At 38.3% G+C, this 25504-nt stretch overlaps 1 protein-coding gene across 1 annotated transcript in view; it reads left to right on the top strand.

The window, feature by feature from the left end:
- The window catches only part of LOC134670780 (head-specific guanylate cyclase), a 113421-nt gene that overhangs the window by 39269 nt on the left and 48648 nt on the right, over positions 1-25504 (top strand). The window contains exons 2-6 of the mRNA XM_063528595.1: positions 794-867; positions 5459-5541; positions 9489-9649; positions 12798-13009; positions 14631-14815. Coding sequence (XP_063384665.1) covers positions 794-867; positions 5459-5541; positions 9489-9649; positions 12798-13009; positions 14631-14815 — 715 coding nt within the window. The remainder of the gene's footprint in view (positions 1-793; positions 868-5458; positions 5542-9488; positions 9650-12797; positions 13010-14630; positions 14816-25504) is intronic.

The following is a 25504-nucleotide window of genomic DNA, read 5'->3' as shown; positions in this document are numbered from 1 at the left end:
AAAAAACCCGTATACAAACTAAAGGCATACTTACTCTTCAGCAGGTCAAAAAAATGTATAAGATTATTTTTCTGGTGTCTGCATGTAATGTTGGTGTTAACCGCGAAGTGACAGCAACTTACTTACTTCGCTGGCTCAGCGACCCGAAGTGGATCTTAGCCTCCGACACTAGATTGCGCCATTCGTTCCTTTCCTGTGCGATCTGACGCCATTCAGAAGAAGAATATTACGTTACATATTTTTCATATAAGTAAATAATAATGGAATTTTTTTCTTTGCGGCAATTTTATCCATTAGCTGATTAATGTTTTTTCACGAAGCACAAAAAATATTATTACTTACTAATATATTTCTAAGAGTAAAGAAAGCCACATACGCTATTAGGAGTAATTTGATAGACCTGTTTACTGTAAATACATGTAGGTATGTACATCTATTCATTTGTATTGAATGTTAGAGAGTGATTGACTATAACGGCGTAGGTACCTATGATGAATCTAGCTCGTACAGTCGCCATCAGATATATCGGAGCGGCCAAGGTGGTCATTAATATCTGAGCACGCCTCTATTCTCAAGGCGTTAGAGTGCGTGTTCAGATATTGTGAACACCTTAGCCGCTCCGATATATCTGATGGCGACTGTACACCTTTCTAAACATAGTCCCCTAACTACGCCTACCTAACCAAAAGGTCTCGCTTAATTTGTTTACACTATCACAAAACGAGGTCAGCTCCTGCGAACGAATCTGTGCCGTGTAATTATGAGGTTAAAGTCGCAATTTCTTTGTCCACAGAACGAGTCCCTCCACGCAGCTGTGACGTCATTAACGAAGAATCAAGCGGAGCACTATGACAGATATAACTGCCTGTAAGTATACAAAACAACTACTTCGAGCAGGGATGTTGCGAATATTCGCATCTGCATCCGCAACCGCGGAACTTCCGCATTATTTTCAAAATCCGCATCCGCATAAAATGTATGCGGATGCGAATGTCGAACAAGTCGGTACAGGAGCCTCTTAGCGGCGGCGTAAGTGACGAAATTACTTAGCGTCATTACCTATAACGAAATCGTCTACAGTGGCGGATTAGCCCTAACGTCGCCAAAGTTACTGTTTATTAAATATGACACACCTATATTCTTGCTGCGTTTCGTTGTTTTTAAATCAAAATTACTAAAATGATGCCTATTTGACGTTTTTTAAGTACCTAATCATGACATCCGTATCCGTGGATGTGAGCCTTTAAATATCCGCATCCGCGCATGTCAAAAGATCTGCATCCGCAACATCCCTGACTTGGAGATACAAAGACGTAATTGGGTCATTGTACTTACTTTACGAGTTATAAAACAGCAGTAAAATAATTCAAACAAGAGTTTCCGTCATTTTATCGAGAAACGTATTGTATAAAAGAAAATTGTAGCCAAGACGCCTTTATCAGTCGCCAAACTTCCCGTAACAGCCCGGCCATGAGGCCACGATCTTGCGCGGCGGCCAAGGGAGGGAGTGTGACACAGCGATCCGACCTTAGCGCCCCCGTATGGCCGCCGCTGGCGCTGCTGTGACGCCTTTAAGGATGACTCACGTCCGACCGGGCCGTGTCCTGGCTATGACTTTTCTATGACATGACAGGCGATGACGTGATGCTTTCCATAGAAAACGATGCGCCGGGCCGGTCTAACGTGAGTCATTCTTTATCAGTCATGACCGGGCCGTAAAATACGCCTACACATCATTTAAATATTGAACCGTTGGCTACTGGGAATACAGCAAGAGACCTTCAAGAATGGCTCGGAACGACGATTTGGAGAAGATCGCGTCAGATTGGGGTATCCCACGATCGGTTGTCATGGAAATGCCTTGCCTTATTCCGATAGTGAAACGCAACCACGCAAGTTACACAGCAATTGATATGTTAGTACCTAATGAATTTTCGAGACATCAAATTGATATATTGAATTTTATCGATTCTGAATGCGGCTCCGATTTGCCACTGCAGTGAACTTTATTCGACAAATCAGCGAAATTTTACCAATTCAGCGGACAGTCAGGCTATTCACCAAATGATGATGGTAATCTACAAGCACAGCCCAGTATTATTTGACTTCCATGTTCAATGCAATATTTCAGACTAGATATATAGTATACCTCAGTGCGTCGATCTTGATGGATGGCTAGTTGGGCGTCCAGCGATCATGTTAGTACTTTCGATCCGAGTAAATGCTTGAGCGGAGCGTGCAGCGAAACGTGACGTCACGTCAAGCGTTCTTGTTATTATACATTCCGTCCGTCCGTCCGTCTGTCACCAACCTGTATCTCACGAACCGTGATAGCTAGATAAGGTAAACGGCCCCAAGTTCGTGATAGTACGTTATTTCGTTAGTTTAGTTTCTGGCGCAAATAATAAGGAATTAAAATATTTTTTATTCAAATTATACATATGAAAAAAATCTGTATTATTTAATCTCTTCAATAAAATAATAACCAATATTTTAGTGATTAAACTGAGAGTAACACGACGGTCGAAACTGTCAGACGGCCGCGAACAGCTGTGTTGTATGAGTGCACTTTTTTTAAGCGTAAGGTGCGCGCTCTCACTTGTTAAGCTTATAGGAAGGAAAAGCTAAACCCATTCGAATAAAAGTTTTTGGGAGTGTTTCCGTGGGTTCCTTAGTAATTGATTTGATAAGAAAAGAGATTGAATATATGCATAGAAATAACTTAAAATTGCATTAAATCGACTCACGAAATAGCGGTCATTTTATTTGTCGTGTGTCTCCTATTTCGTGCCACTAACGAATCAAGGATTTTCTAGTTACATTTTGAGTGCTTGTTTTTAAATATAACAACGAAGATAATTAAAAAAATTATTTAGGAAATAATTAATGTATTTCATGAAGTTTCGTATGAGCGAAATTCGGTATATGTTTTTTTCACTAGAATTCTCATAAAACGAGTTTGAATGTGACCCCGAGTTAAAAAATTTAAGGTATATACCACGTATATTCTCATATTAGCTACTAGCACAATTTTATTTATTATTCAATTTATTTGATTTAATTTGTGTAATATTTAACGTATAAGATAATAAATTATTTTTTGGAAATATTTTTTATTTTAATTTTTTTTTCATTAAAAAAAAAATATATTTTATTTATATAGTTTGGCTTTTAATCAAGTATTAAAGTACCCATATGGTTTCCAAAGTCTTAATTCAACCATTAAAGTCGACGAGTACAAAAAACTTTAAGCTAGTTCTCAATTTAATTTTTTTTATATTATTTTTAATTTGACCTTCGTAAGTAGGTAAAACCGTTAAAAATTTAAAATGATTATCAGCAAATTATCACCAATTACTCTAAGAAAACTTTATACCGAAACAGGGGACACGAATTCACGAACTTAGGAGCTGACCTAAATTTGTATCACGAAATGGGAGCCAAATAAGAGGTTCACGAAAAAATTCATATAAAAAAAAGTTTCAACTAAAACCCTACAGTTTAAACATTAAATTATTAACAAAGATCTAATATAACTTATTCAAAGCTTTCAAGGTATTGATATGCTTAGTAATATTTAAAAAAAATATACAAACTCTCAACTCACTCTCAAGAGCCTTAACCTGCCGAAACAGGGGCCCTTTACCTTAGTTGAAATTTTCACAGATGATGTATTTCTGTTGCCGCTATAACAACAAATATTAAAAAGTACGGAACCTTCGGTGGGCGAGTCCGACTCGCACTTGTCCGGTTTTTCCGCTTGCTGCCACGCTACCCGCCCCGCCGAATGATCCGTGGGATTCCGATTACTACACTGTCAATAGTGAATGCATGTAGGATGTAGGTATGATGTCATTCTTATTGACAGTAACTAGACAGCATTACTTTACCGTCGCTCTAACGCTCGCTAAACGTTTGGAACACAGGACCTGAAACTATTAACGTGTTCAATACGTACTAACGATCATTCGATGTCAGTGATACATGAAGGTATATTGTACGTATGAACAAAATGAATGCTCGAGTTTAATGGTAATCGCATTGAATTAAATTCAATAGCTTTAACAATAAATGAATTGATTGGTTAACGTTTAACGTGACACCATTTTGTGTCAATATTAATTTCTGAGTGATAATGATAAATGACTTATTTAATATATGTACAGCAAAATACTTAATACATTTCATGTAAAATTGATAAATAGACAGAGATAACAACAGTTTTTTGAAGTTGTGACGATCCGTAGTTTTTTGGTTTCAAACCCGGTCAACTGCGAGTCAACCGTTTTATAATGCGTTAAATATGTTTGCTAGCATTTTTGTTTTGTTAAACTGAATTTACCTGATGAATTAATATTTAAATACAATTGATGACAAATGGACTCTCATAAATTGAACAAAGAGCTCAGACGACAAAAGGAATAAGGTTGTTAAGTAAATAGATAATACATATTATGTATTTCATTAAGCAATGAACTTGAGGAATATAGTTGTATTACTGATAAAAATATATAAAAATAAGTTGGGTGGGAAGCTAAAATAGTTATTTGTTTTACAAGGGGGCAAAGTTGTTGTTTAACCGCTCGTGCTAATATTGATACCCGAGTAAGCGAAAGAAGAAAAATGGAATCTTGAGCGTTGCGAGGGTTTCAAAGCACGAGGGTTAAACAAAATTTGCCCCCGAGTGAAACACAAAATTTTTCACCACACCAACCCGAAGCAAATATTAAATGTAAAATATCAAACAAAATCAAACCAAATCAAATCCAAATGAATGTTATTAAATATTTATCATTCAAAATCATCATTTAAAAACAATTCTACGAGCAAACATAAGAAAACTACTCAAAATTTGCATTTGATTACTTTGCCTCACATGTGGATAAAATGCAACTTTGCTATTCGTTTTCGAAGTGCAAAGTAAGCCTTTCCGAGCTGGTGAGGTGAAAAATATTAAATATGTTTGTAAATACGTAGAAGGCAAGGGCTAAGTCCCTAGGGACAATAATATAATTATTATAAAGCCGTCGTCGGCCGCGACTGTCCGCCTGCGATAGACTCGACAAGCACTACAGTATCCGGCTTTCACGAGCGTGTGGCTTTACTCTAGACTAGAGGATAGTTTGTAGGTATTATTTATGAAAGTATTTTGTATAATATTATGTTATTATAATTAATGCAGATTAATAAAATTTGCACAATATACGTAACGGTGATGGAGCATAATTACATAAAATATTTTCTTTGTGATGCTTTAAAATAATTTCATATAAATATCGTATCACCTTGTGTTTTCATCATTCATTTCTTGCAACGAAATTTTCAATCTCGTCTTCTATGATAAGTTTGCATCCACATGACTGTCGCAATGTCGACATACTCATATTCCAATTGTACGCGAAAGAATTAGCGGGCAAAAGCTAATTTACTAATAAAATCCCGTTATTTTTGTTCGCAGAAGAAGATTACCAGACGACGTCAGAACATGCAGAAATTACGCGTATTTACAAGAAATATATGATGCGGTACGGGCGACCGATAGTAAGTATACTTTTCACTTTTAAAAGTAACTTGTAATACAAGCGGATGTCACTTTCTGACAGCTTTTGTTAGAAAGGGACTTCCACTTGTATTACAAGTTACAAGCTTTTGAGAAACAGGACCCTGTTGGTCATAAAAACAATTGCTAAGGTCCTATTACGTGAGTACTAGATACATATCATCATCATCATCATTTCAGCATATTTACGTCCCACTGCTGAGCACAGGCGTCATGAGAGGAGTCATGCGCGAGAGGGTTTTTGGGCTATAGTCCCCACGCTAGCCCAATGCGGATTGGGGACTTAACATACACCTATGAATTTCTTCGCAGATGTATGCAGGTTTCCTCACGATGTTTTCCTTCACCGAAAAGCTAGTGGTAAATATCAAATGATATTTCGTACATAAGTTCCGAAAAACTCATTGGTACGAGCCAGGATTTGAACCCGCGACCTCCAGATTGAAAGTCAGACGTCATATCCACTCGGCCACCACTGCTTCCATAGATACATATGTACCTATAGTAATAGGGCTCAACCAAAAGGTCCCAAACTTGCAATCTAATCGGAATCACATTATAGACGGGTCTAACGCGAATTATATTCAATTACCTTTATTTACCGACGTTTCGACACAGGTTTCACTGGTCCAACCACCAGTGGTGGTGACCAGGAATTTTAATAGGGAGGATGGTTTCAACTTATCGCCAACTTGGGAACCAGTGATACAGAAGCTAAAGCCAAAGGATCTATCTTCGGACGGGTGCGTGGATATTGTGAGTGTTGCGTGTCGGACTATTGACAATAATTAACATTATGTGTGGTGGGTGGTTTGAAAATGTGATGTCTACCCCAAACTTTTCCATACACTTTTCGTCGGGTAGATGCACAAATCTCTGTTTTGACATTTTGCTGGGACAATCAGTCAGCCGCGACCACGACCAGTGAAACCTGTGTCGAAACGTCGGTAAATAAAGGTAATTGAATATAATTCGCGTTAGACCCGTCTATAATGTAGGTTAATATGTATTTAAAACGCGAAAGTTTAAAATATTATAATCGGAATCAGTACAATTAAACTTTGTCAATTCGTGTAGGCGTTAAATCCAGAGTCCGACTGAAAATCGGATTAAATCCTGGTGTTGTCCTGCCTTATAAGCCCTTTGTTATTTAGAGTTTAGAGCTGTTCGTCGAGATTAATGTTAGTATGAGCAACTTTTACACAATGTCCTAAATTGTGATTAATGTTTTTTGTTTAAAAGCCAAATCAGTATATCCACCTTGACTATGCACTATGCAAATAAAGTAGGTATTACATGATGGTAATCATGCGAACTATAATCTTGCAAAAAGTCTTCCAAGCGAGATTATCTTCTTCGTGGTCGTGACCTCATGTCTGAGGGACGTAACTCCTATGGGTTATTCTTCCTACCACTGCTCTCCAGGCCTCTCGATCTTCGGCCATCTGCATCGCGATCGTTGCCTGGAGCGAAGTCTGGGTCAAGCGAGATTTAGAGGCTAGTAATTATCGATACCGATAGATCTTGAACTTGTCTGGTGTCTTTTCGTTGACTAGGCTGCTTTTCATTCTACAAAAATATGGTGCCAAAACAGGACTAATTCCAAACAAGCACCGTTTTCACTCCTAAGACGGTCAGATGGCAGTCTCTTTCGTAAAATCTATCGCATTATTGATTTCGCGTTAGGTAAAGAGAAAATCCGCAAAGTAACGTCTGATATTGTAAGTTATCGCAGTCGTCAGATTTTAGAATTAGGTTGCCAAATCAGAGGGCCTGCAGCAAAGTCAAAGTCAAAGTCAAAGTCAAAAATACTTTATTCATGTAGGCCTAGTAACAAGCACTTATGAACGTTTTACATAATAATATATTATCTTAAGCTAATTATCAGAGCAATTTATTGAAGTTAATATTATTCCATAGTAATATTGGATTATTATACAGATCAAATTTAATACTAAGAATTTCACAAAAAGATCGTCAAACATAAAAAAAAATTGTATAAAAAATACTAGTCTAGAATGTTTCTAGAATAAAATCTAAATGTCAATAACAAATGTCAATAAAACTTAACAAAGAAGTACATACATATTGAATTATCTATTTCGAGTCACCATTAATCCCACGTTGTTTTATCACTCATGTAGTCTTCAAACACCGAAGTTCGCAAATTGCGGCCAGCTCACTCTTTTACTCTAATTATTTAAGGCGTAATTAGGGTGACAGAGAAAGACGCCCGCAATTTGTAAACTACGGTGTTGCCGGAAGGCCGTCAGACCCCTTGTTCCTTCAAGATACCAAACAGGAAACTGCAAAGGAAAACCGGAAGATGAGGACGAATAAAACGATGTGTAGACTTGTCAGATGTTTTTGAGAATTCTGAATAATTTGGGAACGGTGGTGTGGCCGAGTGAATCTGTCGTCCGACTTTCAATCTGGAGGTTGCATGTTCAAATCCTGGGTTTTATCGAGTCTGTCTATGAAGTCCCGGACTTTTGGGGACCTTTGCGGGTTTTGGGTGGTGTGCGTGGGGCTGAAACCAATGGCGTAGAGGACCTTTGAGGCCCGATGCATCAGCGATGCATCAGCACTACGATTGCGATGGGAACTAAGATCATAAGTTATAGATTTATTAAACTGAATAATTTAGATAAAGATGCCGTAAGTACTTACTATGTTTAAATAGTAAACACTGAGCTACTCAATTATTATTTTATTTGACCGACAAAGCCGCTATGTGGAAATCATGATTCGAAATCAATTAAAGCTTTAGTAGAATCCTATTGAAAATCTGTGCAACCGATCGCGGCTCGCCACATTCCAATTATGCCGAGTGGTTTAACAGCATTTCATCAGATCACACGACATATCAGATTGAAATATAAGCAAACCACTTAACTGAAGCACTTGCTCGAGAGTTACCTTAAGGGCACTAGGCTAAGTTTAGTACTTAGTATACTTAGTCTAGTTTGATTTAATTACTAAAGTCCCACTAACTACGCTAACACTAACTACGGAGGAGATAAGGCCGGCAATGGTGAATCGCCGTTCAAGCCGCTTAGTCTTTTGCAGATATAGTTAGACAAGAAGAATGAAAAATGTCGATACGGATAATCTGAAGAGATTGAATTTTAAACCAGAAAAAGAAAAGTAAGAATAAATTAGGAAGAGTTCAAGGAAAAGCATCTTCAACCGCCCAATCACACTAGCGACCCGATTCAAACTTTAAGATACGTCAGATAAAATAGATCTAGAAACGTTATGGATTAGATATGTCAGAGTCAAATGTGACGTTTCTTCAAACAAAAACGACACTGACAAATCTAATCCATATCCAAACCATTGGGTCGTATTTGTAAAGAACTAAACTCGAAAGTTTTGCTCAAGACCAGCGACCTTTAACTTAAATGATACAAATTAACTTAAATACTCGTGCTCTTCCTTATTATATTAACTTCTGTAGCAAACAAAATTACTGTCACTAAGTTAATTCACAGTTTACTTGGCAAGAAGTTTCGTAATGGATAAGGACCTTCGTAACTCAATAACATATAAGATGTTTTCCATTCAAGCCTTCGCGATGAAAGGAAAAGTTTTCTGTAACTTACCTGTAGGGTATTTTTAGAACAATAAAGTCTTATTTGAAGACAACAGCAATATAGTGACATCATATTTCTTCCTTGATTTAATTTCGTGTATAGTGCGATGTTAAAGGCTTCTACTTATACGGCAGTGTTTTGCAATAAGGGAAAAGGTTAGGATTGAAAACTATCCCAGCGCTTTAAAATATTTAATAATAACCAGAAGCGGGTGTCCATAATATGACAAGATCTTGATACCTATCACCACCCCAACTGGTACCAATGATACCAGAATGGTAATAAATGCTTTGATTGATTGATTGATACTAATCATGTATTGTTTGTTACAGGTGTAAGCACGGAAGACTTCATGGCGAAACTAGGGGAATATCTAATACTAACAGCGTTTTCCCATAACTGTCGAATAGAGCGCGCGTATAAATGTCTAGGCACCAACCTCATCGAATTTCTGCACACGCTCGACAGTGTACACGACGTTCTGCATGACCAGGTGAGATACTTTATTTCTCTCTTCTAAGTCGGTCACTCACTGCTGAGGATCGTGACTCCGCTTGCAAATTTTTCCTATGGCAGCTCTCCACTTCTCCCTGTCGGTTGCTTTGTGGAAAACGTTGCTTAGTGTGATGTCCATCTGGTCGGATATTTGGTCACACCATCACGCTGGACTTGGTTCTCTAGGCCGTCTGCCGTCCACCTTTCCCATCACCACAAGTCTCTCCAGGTTGTCAGGGTATCTGCGAGCTATGTGACCGAAGTATCTCAGTACTCGTTGAAGACACCTTATTTAAATGGTTCATCAACCTAAAGATCATCAAGATACAAGAGCGATTCTTCCTTTTGCGCCGCTTTATGCCAAATATACTATATAATGTACCTATATTAAATTAATATATTGCATTCTTGTCTCAGCCGCTTGCCACGAATGTTTCTTGGATCAACAAAGCTACTCTAGCCTTTTTATTTTCGCGAGTTTCGATAAATTCCTAGCTTCCCCGCTGGAATTTGACCTCAAAAACAATCGTGGCAAACAGGGTCACCTAAACAAAAGAGCAAGTTACCTTTGTTATAGTATTTTGTGTGGAGACGATACTCGATCACCTGCCATAAGTATTCAAGCAAGATGACGTTTCACTGTGCAACACAAAGTTAAACCGTCGTCCCAGTGTCAAATTGTACTGGTAACCATGGTAACTCCAGGTTTAACCGGTTACGCCCGGTGGTGGTGGTGGTGGTGATGGTGCTAGTGGCCCTCATACGGCTTCATGATAACAAATCTGGACGTTGTCAGGACGACAAATCATGCCGTTCATATTAAGATATTGAGACAAACGCGAATACAACATCAATCAGATGATGCCGAGAACAAAGGCATAAGGAAACTTTCTAATTCTTATACATATTTTTCCTTTATTGCCTGCACAAACATAAAAATACAATGAACTCGAAAAACACGAAGAAAAGCGGCGCCTTATGGCAAGATTTAGAGGCGATAGAGCTTTTAGTTCTTAACACCAAAGTTTAAGAGCGTTTAATAAAAAATGGGACTTAAACTTGTTCCGTATTTTTCTTTCTTGAAGTTTTATAACTGCTCTGCTAATATAAAGTAGCTATCTTTACTATCGTACAAAGTGAACCTGGATAAAAGCTGTGCTCGTAGTTTCATCCTACATTTTTAAAGTTATAATACGACTAATCTTTGTAGACGTTATCGTTTAGGTAAATAACATTTCTACTTAAATTGCTCACGTTTTTATGATGTATTCGTGTACAAAACATTCAAATAAATTGAAACAATGATAAAATAGTAACAAACAAATAATTATATTAGCCTCTAGCAAGTATTTACTACCTATTTGCTACCTACCTACAAATTTACTCTTAGAGGTCATGATTTTTAATATATTACATTATCTTAAATATAATTATGATAGTTCAAGCTATGATCAAATTTAATCAATCACTTATGCAAAGTTGCGCATGATCGAGACAGAGGCCAAGATTCTCTTTGGATCGTTGAGCCAAAATAAGATAGTTACTTATACAAAGTTGTGCCCTTGATTGTCCATTGGTTGGGTAGCCGTAATGGCTCTTCTACACGATGGGCCAACGCCGGCCACACCAAGGGACGCATTTATGCGTTAGAGGGAGCAAGTGACATTGCCATCTCATTGGCACGGCTGCGTCCCTTGGAGTGGCCTGCGCTGGCCCATCGTGTAGAGGAGCCATAACACCGTAGCAAGACAAGGTACCTACCATGGATATCATTCGATACGTGACCGCTGTGTATGACCTACCCTAGCGGAAGCTTTTGTTCAGTAGTTGACGTATCCTTAGATAAGTGTAGTGAAGTATTATAACCTATTCTTAGATTTCAGGGCTATGAATGCTATGATTACATCGGTAAAAATTTTGCTGTATGCCTATAGTTTGTATAGGTACAATAAACGCTTGACTGTATTTTACCTTTGGAGAGAAGGAGAGAGAATCACACGGAGCCGCGAACATAATAAAAGTAACATTCATTAAAAAGTGGGTACAAGTTTTTGACCGTCATTTGTTGCAGTGTTTACGACGCTGACTCAATTTAATAATGACGTAAAATTTACATTTTAATTTCCGTCTCTTTTTACGGTGCACCAGCAAAAAGCTTTTTGGCGCAAAGTAACGGTATTATGCATTAAATTTGGAAGGCTATTAAAATCACACAGTAACTGAAATGTTATTTTTTGATGATCTGAGCATTTTTTATATTTAGCTACTATTTAACATGTTTTAGCTTCAAATCTAAGGCATAATTCGTTTAGTTACGTTTACGAATAAGTAGGGTATACTATACTTAGGTACCTAAAATATTTGACATTGTTGCAAGGTTGCTTTATAAATAGTATTATCGGAACGTTTCTTGTCAGCAGGGACGATACCAACAATGGGCCATTTCATATGGAAATATATTGTATATTTTACGACTCTTTTTCATTGTTTTTTTTTTTTTTTTTTATGCATGGGTTTACTCATGGCCACAGACTAGCCGAGGCGTAGACGTGGCCTACGATGGAGCGAGCTCGCCCAGAAGGTGCCTGTTCACTCTTGATTTGAAGGTTGCCGGGTTATAAGTGCACGGAAATATAGACGCCGGCAAGGAATTCCATTCCTTGGCAGTGCGCATAAGGAAAGTAGAAGCGTAGACTGTGTAGTGTCCACTACACAGTCGCATACTGTAAGGTTAAAGACAAATTAACTTCTGCAAATACTTTAGCTGATAAAAAACTCGAACTAGCTCGATATATTAAACTAGATGTATGCTTTTCAAGAAAAATTGTAAAAGTTGACATGTTTACCGTAGTAAAAAAAATCCAATATGGCCGCCCGCGACGTGCCGTGTTGGTTTCTTTTATTTTATCGGCGGTCGCTGCAGACCAATCTAACAACATTGCGTTTGAACTTCATTTTTTTTTTACTTTTTCATGATTGGTCTTTAGTACAGTCACCTGCAAAAATATGTTACTCTTCGAAGGCTGCAAAAATATTTAGCACGCTCTTATTAATGGCTCCACAAATAAAGTCGTGCCAGATAGTTTTTCGGCTTTCGTTGTGTAACATATTATCCCAGGACTGTACATATTGTATTTGTTCCACAGGACGACACGCAAAACGACGACTCTCAAGACTACGAGGCCGCTTTCGTCTGCACGACATCGAAAGAAGACAAGATCGAGTTACATCTGACGACGGAAAGCGAGCCGGTGGCGTACCTCCTCGTGGGAAGTCTGAGAACAATTGCCAGGAGGCTATATGATACACAGACCGACATAAGACTGACCAGTTATACTAATGATCCTAGAAGATTTAGGTGAGACTTTTCTCGACGAAATTGTGAACTCTGTATCTTAAGACACTCGCAAGTAAGCGACTCAAGCGTCATCAGGCGATCTAGCATTAGTTGCGTTCTCGCGCGCGACTCAATACATCTAGCACGACTTCAAGTACCTATGGTCTCGCACGCGAGAACGTAATGCTAGACCGCCAGAGCGACATCAGTCCGCCACGGGCACATTATACCTGCCAGGCTTGTGGGCGTGTTTGCCGCTCCCGTACTCATCGGCTAACACAGCCACGAAAATAGTGTGTATTATATAGAATTTCAGATTTAGAAATATGAACGAAGTTAACTCACATTATAGACGGGTCTCACGCGAATTTTATTCAATTACCTTGATTTACCGACGTTTCGACACTGGTATCACTGGTCGTGGTCGCGGCTGACCATTACCTTGATTTACCGACGTTTCGACACAGGTATCACTCACTGGTCGTGGTCGCGGCTGACCATTACCTTGATTTACCGACGTCGGTAAATCAAGGTAATTGAATAAAATTCGCGTTAGACCCGTCTATAATGTGAGTTAATATGTGTTCAAAACGCGAAAGTTTAAAATATTATATGAACGAAGTTTGTTACATTGTCAATATCCCGGATATTATATTTTTGCTGCAATAATCAGAATCAAAGCTAGTTCAAACACTAACGCGTGCAGCGAGAGTCAAACATTAGCTGCGAATACGTAGTGTGTTCTCTGTCACACCTATCTGCGGGCGGGCCGCGCCCTATCTCTTTTAATTGCTTTGCGTGCTGCGAGTGTTGACCACAAACTATAGAGTACGTCTAAGCTAACTTCACTGACTGGAATATAACAAAGCAAGGGTGTGTCATTATACACGTCATATTTTCATAGAAATTTTACATTAATAATGACAGCACCACACTTTGTCATTGCAAAATTAGTTCTCACTATTAACTCACATTTATAGACGGGTCTATCGCGATTTTATTATAGTACTTTTATTTACCGACGTTTCGACACAGGTTTCACTAGTCGTGGTTGCGGCTAACTGAAAATGTTAGCAGCAAAATGTTTAAACAGAGATTTGTGCAACTACCCTACGAAAAGTGTATGAAAACGTATGGGGTAGACATCACATTTTCACCGCAACATTCTACCCCAAACTTTTTCATACACTTTTCAGCGGGTCATCAGTTAGCCGCGGCCGCAACCACGACTAGTGAAACCAGTGTCGAAACGTCGGTAAATAAAGGTAATTAATAAAATAAATTCGCGATAGTCCCGTATATAACAGTGCGATTCGGGAAATGATTTAGAGGTTCACTAGATATGAAATAGTAAAGATATGTGACGTTTCACAGCAAAAGGCACCTTATGGCGACTGGCGCTTACTCTATTATTAACGCCGCTCCAATATTCAGCCGAGGCAATGGACCTTTTGCCCTGGAACGTCAGATATCTTTCCTATTTCATATCTAGTGAAACTCTTATTCATTTCCCGAATAGCGCCGTATATGTGAGTTTTAATATATGTTCCAAACGCGAAAGTTTTAAATATTATAATTCTCACTAAGTTAATTAATCAAAAAGATTTAAATGTTCCTTTCCCAATCAAATATCATCTTCCAGATATGAAATTAACGCGGTCCCCGTGCGCCAGAAGTCAAAAGAGGACAGCTGCGAATCGTTGAACGAGGCTAGAGCCGTGGCTAGTTCAAGCAAAGTGACAGATCTAAGGATCGGCGTGGCAAGTTTCTGCAAGGCATTTCCGTGGCATTTCGTGACTGACAGACGCCTGGAGCTTGTGCAGCTTGGTAAGTGCTCTAATTGTACTAGTTTGGAGTAGCTAGATTAGTGCCCCAAACGCGTTAGTTCCGCGTAGCATTATTCCCGATTGCATCTTTCCCCACTCGCGTTAGTTCCGGGTAGCATTATTCCTAGTCGCATTTTTGCCCACTAGCCTTAGTTCCGCGTTTAGCGTAGCGTTAGTTCACAACTTAGCTAGACGGAGCCCCGCTTTGCGGGGCTCCTATTTTTGGGCGGTTTGCCCTTCGAGCATCTGAAGCTACCTAATGAACCTAACCTACCTAACCTATTAATTTAGTGTGACGTCCATGAAAAGTGGGGAAAAATGCGACCGGGAATAATGCTACGCGGACTAACGCGAGTGGGGAAAAATGCCATCGGGAATAATGCTACGACGCGGAACTAACGCGTTTGGGGCACTGATCTAGCTACCCTTCGCTGGAGCCACGTTGTTGTTTTCCTAAGCCAGCATTACTATTATTATCTTACTCTTACTTACTCGAGAGTATACTTGACTATATGGCGATACTTTTTAACATTGAACAAATTTAACACATACCTATCAGTGAAAAACTAAGGATCAAAGTGAAAATTAAATGGCGTTCTAAAAGTGTTAATCATTTGTAACAGTTTTGAATGATTCACGGTAAGTTTCACTAGACTACAATACAAAAAGTAATCACGGTTCATATCCCGGTCGGTATAAGTCTAGTTAATCAATTGTGTCGAAAGATGGCAGTAAATGTACTTACTGACTACATAATGTACTTTGAAAATATTCCTCTATTTCCAATTCTCTTTGGTTACAGTAACTGTAACCTCTTCTTCTTCCTGCCCTTAGTCCCAACTTCATTTGGGGTCGGGCCTTCTTGTGCGTTTGCGCCAGGCCGGTCTGTCCTGGGTTGTCAACAATGGGATATTGTGAGTTTTTAGGTCCCTTTCGACAGTGTACCACCAAGTGGCGGGCGGTCTGCCTCTGCATCTTGATCGCTGCGTGCTAATGTTCAGCACTGTTTTTACGGAGTAGCTATCGTCTCGCCTCATGACGTGCCCGTACCATCTTAGTCGCCCCTCCTTGACCTTCTCGGCTATTGGTGCAACTTTGAAGGAACCTCTTACATATTCGTTTCGTACTTTATCCAAGCGCGTCACGCCTATTTACATTGCCGTATTGGTTACAGTAACTGTAACCAATACGGATAATATGTGCTCGTATACGAGATTGCGTGATAATGATATTGGCTATACTTTCAAATGCGCGGAGTACAGCCTGGAAAAAAAGAGTAGAAATTAAAAAGTGGCAACACTGTAGTGTCGTCCCTTTCAAATTAATATATATAAGAGAACGGGACGACACTACAGTGTTGCCACTTTTTAAATTCTACTCTTTTTTGTCAGGCTGTAAAAAGTCACTGTTATTTTATGACGTTAAATAACGGTTGCTAACACACGTCTACTGGTGAACGTTACTGCCGTAGTGGCTCCAACAAAGTGACAGAACTGGGGATCAGTTTCCACAAAGCGTTCAACTGGCACTTCATGATTGAACGACGTATGGCGCTCGAGCAACAATACACGTGCCACACGTAAAATTGGCTTAAACCGATCACATTTCACCGTTCGGATATCTCAGTGTTCGTTGTCATACGGACGCTAAGCCGTTTAGGTCCCATCGAGATGTGGGCTTAATCCTGTGACTGTGATTTCGGAATAGAATATGTACATTCATTAGTAAGGGCATTTATTTGTATGATGATACAGATATTTGTTCCTGAGTCATGGGTGTTTTCTATGTATTTCTATGTATTTAAGTATTTGTATATTATATATATCGTTGTCTGAGTACCCACAACACAAGCCTTCTTGAGCTTACTGTGGGACTTAGTCAATCTGTGTAAGAATGTCCTATAATATTTATTTATTTATTTATTAGTGACCGGAAAACTTTGAGTCGTAATCATTCGTCATAAACTCACATGAAATAAAAATATGAAATTTGGAAAATCTCATTTAGGAAAACACTAACCCCCTTATTCATAAATCTTGCCGGGCCTGATTTAGTTTAATTATGTTTTATCCCTTTCTTGCAAATACATAAATCAAAATGACAGATAAGGATACACGATTATTAGCTAATAGAGGTTTGTAGAGCGTTTATGAACAAGGGGGGTTAAAATATAAGAGTTTGAATGCAGGGTTAGGATGTCTATTGTACCTACCAAGCTATTTAAAATAGTAATTATAAATGAATATTAGTACCTTAAAACAGTAATTAAAGCTAAAACCAGTTCATTTAAATTGTACTGATGTCTGAGGCTTCGTTGCGTTGCTTTCGTTTTCTGTATTTTGTAATTATTAAAAAACTCAAAGTTCAAAGTTACGTAAAACATCAAATAAGATCTAATGCTATATTTCCCCTCAAGGTCCACCGATAATGGCTCGGGTAAAATTGACATCATTTCTCCGAAGCCACCGTTAAAACTTCAATCCATCAAGATTATCTAAATTTTCAGCTCTCGCTATCTCAGCATTGCAGTCAGACTGACCTAGATCAGGTCTTTATATAGATCCGTTGTTATATGGATGTACTAGATACGGTATCTACAACGTAACTTTAAATTGGCCTTACTTGAACATTTGCTTTAGTTCAAATTATAGAACGAAATTATTTAATAAATATTTTTTTAAATGTTACTTGTATATGGTAAAACTAATAAATACATAGAAATAGGTGTAGGTACAAAACGATTCTGTTAGCTAGATAAGAGACAGCGCACCGCCAAGCGCTTAAACCGTTGAAGGTAGGGGTAGGACAGTAATTTAAAACACTTTTACACTTTTGGCGGTGGATTCTAGAGACTCTTGATATTGCTCTAAGGAAATATAATGTATGTGAAAAATGTTAAGGACTTCTACGCGACACACAATACACAAAGTAGATTGTTCAAGATTATTATTATGTACTTATTACTTACTCGAAAAATTGGGATTAGTTTCGCCGTTACTATAAAAATTATGACGCCAATCTCGAATACTGGGCTATAACCGCAAAAATCGAAGTTCGCAAATTGCGGGGATTTTTCTCTGTCACTCTAATTACGCCTTCATTGGAGTAAAAGAGAAAGATCCCCGCAATTTGCGAATTTCGGTTTTCGCGGTATGCCGGCTGAATACTCCAGTCCTAATTTTCCAATTTGTTAGGGCTGATTTAGACGGCGCGCGAACTCGTATGTGATTTTAGTTATATTTAGGACTATTGGTTACATTCAATTCAGCCGACCAATCAAATACCGCAATGTAATGAATCTCGCATGCGAGTCCTCGCACCGTCTAAATGAGCCTTTATGGTTTTGATCTAATTTTGATACAACCTTGAAAATCTCTCACGCTGATTGGTTCATGCGAAATGAAATGACGGTTGTGCGTGAGATGCGCGCCAATCACAAAGACGAGCGTCAAGGTCATACCAAAACCATAACAAATGGTTAGCCATTTTGTGTGTTTGTACAAAAAAGAGTTCATACATACATAAAATAATAAATAATTTAGCCTATATACGTCCCACTGCTGGGCACAGGCCTCCTCTCAAGAACCAGAAGGTTTAGGCTATAGTCCCCGCGCTGGCCCAATGCGGGTTGGGGACTTCACATACACCTTGGAATTTCTTCGCGGATGTATGCAGGTTTCCTCACGATGTTTTCTTACACCGAAAACCTTAGTGGTACTTAAATATCAAATTATATTCCGTACGTAAGTTCCGAAAAACTCATTGGTACAAATACAACCTGATAGGATTTGACCCCATGACCTCCGGATTGAAAGTCGGACGTCAGATCCACTCGCCCCCCCCCCCCCTTACATACATACATACATACATACAAATTGTTAAATTAGAAGCAACCTCCTTGGTCACTTTTTCTTTTGTATATGACATAGTCTAATAAAACATGGTCTTCTCTTCCCAGAGTGACACAACGTCGTTGTCTGCGTCACCATAACATGGCCGCTATAGGTATATAGCGCTATCGCATATTATCATATAGCGCTGTCGCATGATGACCTAGGCTTGTGTCAGTCACGTGGCCACGAAAAGACGGGAAGAGAGTACCAGGCGGAGTATATTATTATACCATGGTATATGAGATACTCGTACAGTCGACGTCAAATATATGTTTACATTTTTCGCCTTATTCCAAGGCAGTAAGGTGCAAAAGTGTAAACATATCTTTGACGTCGACTGTACCTACATTGTATATCAAACAGTTTATCAACAATAGTTAGTTATTTACAAGTCTGTCGAATTGAGTTTCTTTGTGATATCACCAATAAAATATTATCTAATATTTTATTGGTGTTATTTGTTATTCGGGTCGTTATTTATTTGCACTTGGGAGTTTCTGCCGAGGTAGGTAAATATTCGCAGAAGAAAATAGTATCGAGGCCAAAGTAGGCAAACATCGTAAACCATTCGGAAAAAGTGTCCCTTAGTTCCCAATATAAAGATGTGTAGCCGCCGTGCAGGTCAGGATCTCGACGACTCAAATAAAAAGCTTCGATTTGAAGTAAACTATTATAATTTCAATAGGTACTGGTTTTACAAGGGTTCCTTGACTAAACGGTTAAATGTAAAAGTGGTGTGGTGATTGTATGGAGGCTGATGAAAGAGTGATTTGCATAATTTGAATGTCCGAAAATAGTGGTTAAGATTTGGGTGCCTCTAATTGGCCGCGATACATAATATGTGGAGCGCTCCTATTGGTGCTTTAGAAAAAGCTTCCAAATACTAGCCGACCCCGACGGCTGCGTTTAGTTACTGTATTATACAAATAAAGGTTGCGTTCGCAACAGATGTGCTTAATTTTATGAGGGTAGTGAATAAGAAACGTGATGAATAAAATAGTGATGAAAGTCGGAGATGAAATATTTATTTTAAGTTTACAGGTTTTTTTTTATATGCATTGCGTACCGTAGCGGTGAATGTGTTAAAGACAGAAACTCAATTTTGTTTGTTTACAAAAATATTTTCTACAAATTGTTGAATTTGCGTAAAGTGTGAACAAGAAATTTAACAACTATTTCACGTTGTATATTACCTATACAGTGTGGGAAAAAAAATCGGGCCCTGGAGGGAAACTACCTTACATCCTCAAGTTGGCTCATTTTACTTAAGCTATTAGTGTCTCGTGTGCTCGTAAGTAATTCTAGTAAGTCATCATGGGCGATGCGAATGATAAAAATCGACCAAAACCATATAAACATCCAACACCCGTCAACCTTTTACAGAAAAGTTTTTAAAGAAATGCAATACGCTACTAGGTCAGGCAACGAATGCTCAATAAAGTTGTAGAGGGAAATGCTCGGAACACAATTTTTGACTCCTTAACTTGGTTTGGACAAGTTAGGAGGTGAACATATCAAAAGTCCTCGGCCGTAGCCTTTGAGCGGGGGGAGAGAGGGGGCTTTGAAGGTTCCATTTTCCGGTTTTTCGATTATATCTCGGAAACTATGCATCGTAGCGACATGGCCACTTATACAAAATGAAAGTTAATTTAATTTGTTACAAGTTTATTTAGTAATTTTTTTCCATATATTGAATAGTTTTTGAGATATCCGCTCTTGAAACTTTATTTAGGGCTCTCAATTTTATCTTGATTTCTACATCAGTGAAGGTGCTAGGCCGTGTTCCACGAAATTAAAAAAAAATTTTTTAAGGGTTCCGTACCTCAAAAGGAAAAAATGGAACCCTTATAGGATCACTCGTGCGTCTGTATGTCTCTCCGTCTGTCACAGCCTATTTTCTCGGAAACTACTGGACCAATTAAGTTGAAATTTGGTACATATATGTAAATTAGGGACCCAAAGACGGACATGTAACGTAAACAAATTGATTTTATACCCAAAAAATGACCATTTCCCCCCCCCCCCTTTATCTCCAAAACTACTAGGTCTTACATTTTGAAAAATATACACAAAATAGTCCTTTACCTATCACGATTATTAAGATGACAGGAAAACCTATTAGACATGTGCAGCCAAGCGCGAGGCGGACTTAATGTACGGAACCCTTAATAATAATAATGCGAGTCCGGCTCGCACTTGGCCGGTATTTTTTAAACTCCTCTTGACGCTTAACCGCTGAACCGATTTCGTTGAAATTTGGTATAGAAATAGTTTGCGTCCCGGAACAGGACATAGGATAGATCTTATAACCAAAATCATCTTTTGAAGGTGTGAAAAGTGGCGTGAAAATTTGTACGGAAAATCAATAACCGCTGAACCGATTTATATGAAATTTGGGATGGTCTACAATTCTACATCTTTGATTTAGTTGAAAATGATAAAAAACATGACTTCAAACCTTAACCTAAACAGTAAGTATTAACTTCAAGAATTCAATTCTGAATTCCCCCCTGCACCACATTTCACACCTTTAAAGGATGATTTTTGAGGTAACTTATTACTTATGCCCTGTCTCGGGACTCAAAATATATGTGTACCTTTAAATTAAAACTGTTCAGCAGTTTAAGCGTGAAGGGGAGTTTAAAGGAAAGTATATTAATAAGTTTATATGTTTTTACTTCGGAATGGTGTCAATGTGATACCATAACTAAATTTGGTACTGTGAATTTATACGAAAACGATACCAAACATGGCCTCGTAGCTTTACTCATGTAGAAGTCAAGATAAAATTGAGAGCCCTAAATTCTCATTACTTGGCCTAACTTGTGTAGAAGGAAAAGGAAAAATAAAAGTCTTCGGCAGGAATATAAGACACAAATATAATTTTTAGAGTTACTATTTCAATCATCAAACATAAACATACCTTGCTACTATTGCAATCATCAAACATAAACATACCTTGATTATATTATTCTAGTGAGATACGCATATATAAACAAAAACATTAAAAAAATTATGTGATATTTCATAAGATTTCAAGAATAAATTATAATTATTTTGCGTGAGTTATGTTAAACTTATGGCATTCAGTAGGTAGTGATTAAAAATGTGATTTGTGTTTACCCGAATATTTGTTAATTAATCTGTGGGTAGTCGCGAAAATGACCCTTCTCTCCTACCCGCCAATTCTAATGAGGGAAAAGTATAAAATGTAACTTACCATGGGATGGGGGGGGATCATTCTCGCTTGGCGCTTGAACCAGTAACATGTAGCACGAAGGTTACGGCTTGTTAACTAAATATTGTCAAAGAGTGTTGAAGTAAGAAGTTGGAGTAAAATAAAAGTAATTGATTGTACGAAGGACTTTGATTCATCACAAGTCAGAAGCGGTGATCAACGGCGCCCATAAAAGGACAAGAACGTGTGAGTACCTAGTATACATATACATATTTTATATACTCAGACGTTATGGTAGTAAGTTTTAAGTTGCAATGCTTGTAACCTCAAAACCTGATTAAGAATACATGTAGATTCGCGATCATGGTCAAGTTGAAGTAACGAATGCAGACTTATTACATAATTTAGAATACTGCTGGTAATCAAAATCGGTACAGGTAATGAGCGAGTTAACCTTATTTTTTTTACAAGAGCCATGTTTAAGATAAGACCGTGGTTACAAGTTGTCTTAGAATTTGAATACTTACTTACGATTAGTGTGTACAGTGTAGTAGTATGTTATTTTTTTGTGTAATATCGATGTTTAGCCGAGCATAGGCATATACGATACGTGATCGCGATTATAGTGAAATTGGATACGATTTGGATAAATATTTAATGAATCCATTAGCAATTAAGATACAAACATGTATAATTGTACGTGTACGGTTATAGGCAAGTAGGTAAGTTTATTGTCATTAAAGGAACAATTTCATTTAACAGAGTGGTTTTAAATTTAAATAGCCCATATTGTGAAGAAACATACAGTGTGAAGTGCTCTGTTGTCATGCAGATTTAGTTTAAATACTTGCTGTCGTTAAAATGAAAGTATTTACATCATGCATATTAAATATATACGTGAGTTTCGAATACTGATCTTAATCTATTCTAATAAATAGTATGAGCTAAATGATCTAATAAGTAAAGTCATACATGATAACGCCTTTGATTGGTTTCTGAAATGAATAAAGGGCTCCATTAGGTTAATGACACGTTGTCATTAACAGTGTAGTTACCATGTAGGTGGTGTACCATCATAGTCAGACGGGTCAGACCCTAATGTCTTTGTTATACAGATTTTTATTGGTAAATTTCTCATGTCATTCAATTTTTACAAATAAAATTATTATTAACTATAATAATAAGTGAAAATGTTATAGTAGGTAAATAAGTAATTAATGATGGGAGGTAACTGTTAGGACTTAGAACCCTATTCAATACGATGTGTTGGAATCAATGATCGTTTTGCATAGATAATATAGATTCGTCAATTGAGTAATAAGCGTGTTCTAGAAGTAATGATTTCAGTTTTTGTTGAATGTTGTGTCACTTTTTGATTCCTTTATGGCAGTCTGCACTGAATTACAAAGTGTTAGTCCATGATCTTGAAGAAAGGCTTCGTCAGCAAACATAACGCAGGTTGTGTCTGTGTTATCTTTGGCAGGTCAAGAAATAGTAGGCATCCACAAACGCTTCCCTGAAATATTGACATAATGGAATAAACAATATGACGCGATTTTGATGTCACGGTCTTTAGTTCCTCGCGGTCCTTATCTAAGTGTTCTACTTGTACGCATTGTTTACGGTCTCAGAGGTACGATTTGATTTGAACCAAATATACAGAGTGCCGCGTATTCCCATCCCGTACAATTTACAGAGTAAGATTTCGTGTGATACTTTTTTATACGCTTTTGTCATGTCCACCAAAAATCCTAAACTATGTGTTCTGTATGTATTAATAAAATGTAAATGATAAAATACTTTACGAAAAAGTTGTCTTAGACTCCATTTATTAAGATAAAATCGGGTAAGTTTTTGGTATTACAAAAAACTGTGCAAAAGATCCTTACAGTTCGGCCACGACATAGAGCGACGGCGGCAGCGATAACAATAGGTTGGAGCGAGACACAGCACAGCGATCGGACCTTTCGTTTCCACGTGGTTCCCACCTACTCGTATCGCTGCTATCGCCGTCGCAAGTCGCTCAATGTCGTGGCCGAGCCGTAAGGCCCTTTTGCACAGTTTTTCCAACCCAGAAGCATTTTGCTGTACCCTAATTATCAAGCTCCATTTGTTAGAAAAGGACAACCGCTTTGTTTTAATTGGCTAATTACACTGTGCTTCCCCATCTGTCTCATTTCAACCGCGCCCTATCATTATTTCGCTGCCTCTTTTGTTTTTCTTAATTAACTTTAGCTTAAACAATTGGCTTAAGTTAGGGTTGGTGATAATTCGGAGGCCTATAATCGAGTTCCCGAAACCCCGCCTACAAAGCGCGCGGCGGAACACCCCAGGGGGTTTAGTCCGTGGAAGTCGGACATACCCACTGAGCTTCTCCCGGGCCAGTAGGATCCATGTGTCACGGTCGAGAAGTCTTTTTCTTTATAATAAAAGTTAAAAAGAGATAGATATAGATTTATATTGTTTTAATGTGTGAGCGAATTACGAGTGTAGTCAGACATTTTTAGAAAACTAATTTTAATCAAAAATTCCATTAATGGAATATCAGGGTATCCATATCATGGGTAATCAGGTAATCTAGGGAGCCGAGATGACAATCGTCAAATGAAAAGAAAAAATATATCGGGATGACTTATCTTAAGAAACTATGTATTTCCCAAACCGAAACCATACATTTTTCTATCAACGATTATCAATTTGGCTAGGCCCCCTGAACTCTGTTTCAGCATTGTATTATTAACCTATCAACATACCAAATTTTACACCCTATTAGGTACGATATATCAAGGAAATTTCCTGTCCATAACCCGTTGAAATCCTAACTCTGTTGTGGTTTCTGCCCCTGACAAGTGCAGTCAAATGTTAGTTCGTGGCAACCCTGCCAGGCAATAATTACAGAGCAATTAAAGGATGACTCACGCTAGACCGGGCCGTGCCCGGGCCGAGGCGTCCAACATGTCATTTTCTATTACGGCTGATCGGGGGCCAAATTCGACACGTACAACTGTCAGATTTCGCATCCACGTCAAATCAACAGTTGATTTTATTGCATACTGAGTGTTGATTCTATCAACGGTGGATAATATCATTTGGTACAACCAAAACCATCCAAAACTCAACTCTAAACTAAGGGTGCTTCGGTGTGGTTTGCTTGTCACCCTAACTGTGGATTGTTAATGTCAAATTTTGACATTGTACGTATTCGAGAACTTATGATTTTTCCCACATCAAAGGGAGATCAACACGATACGTCAAACGTCGCTTGTCGAATAGGGGTCCGGAGATCACGTGGTGCTTTCCATAGAAAACGATGCGTTGGAAGCTCCGGCACGGCCCGGGCCCGGTCTAGCGTGAGTCATCCTTAAGGAAGAGGTGGGGCCGGATCACGGACCCTTACGTTTCTGATATGTGGCATTGAAGGATTATAGTGCCAAGACATATTAAAAGGTATTATAGGTACCTATATTTCTATATTATGTTTAATTTTACTTGCTGGGAGAGCATTTTTACTTTGGAGCATTCGACGGGCTGTCCCGTACAAACGCATTTCGTTTTATGTACTTACTAGCTGTTGCCCGCGACTTCGTCCGCGTGAAATCTTATCTTCAACATTTTACAT

The sequence above is a fragment of the Cydia fagiglandana genome, chromosome 14 (genome assembly GCF_963556715.1).
Source record: "Cydia fagiglandana chromosome 14, ilCydFagi1.1, whole genome shotgun sequence".
Taxonomy (NCBI): domain Eukaryota; kingdom Metazoa; phylum Arthropoda; class Insecta; order Lepidoptera; family Tortricidae; genus Cydia; species Cydia fagiglandana.
Note: the sequence above shows the minus strand (reverse complement) of the source record. Positions and strands in the feature narration are given on the sequence as shown.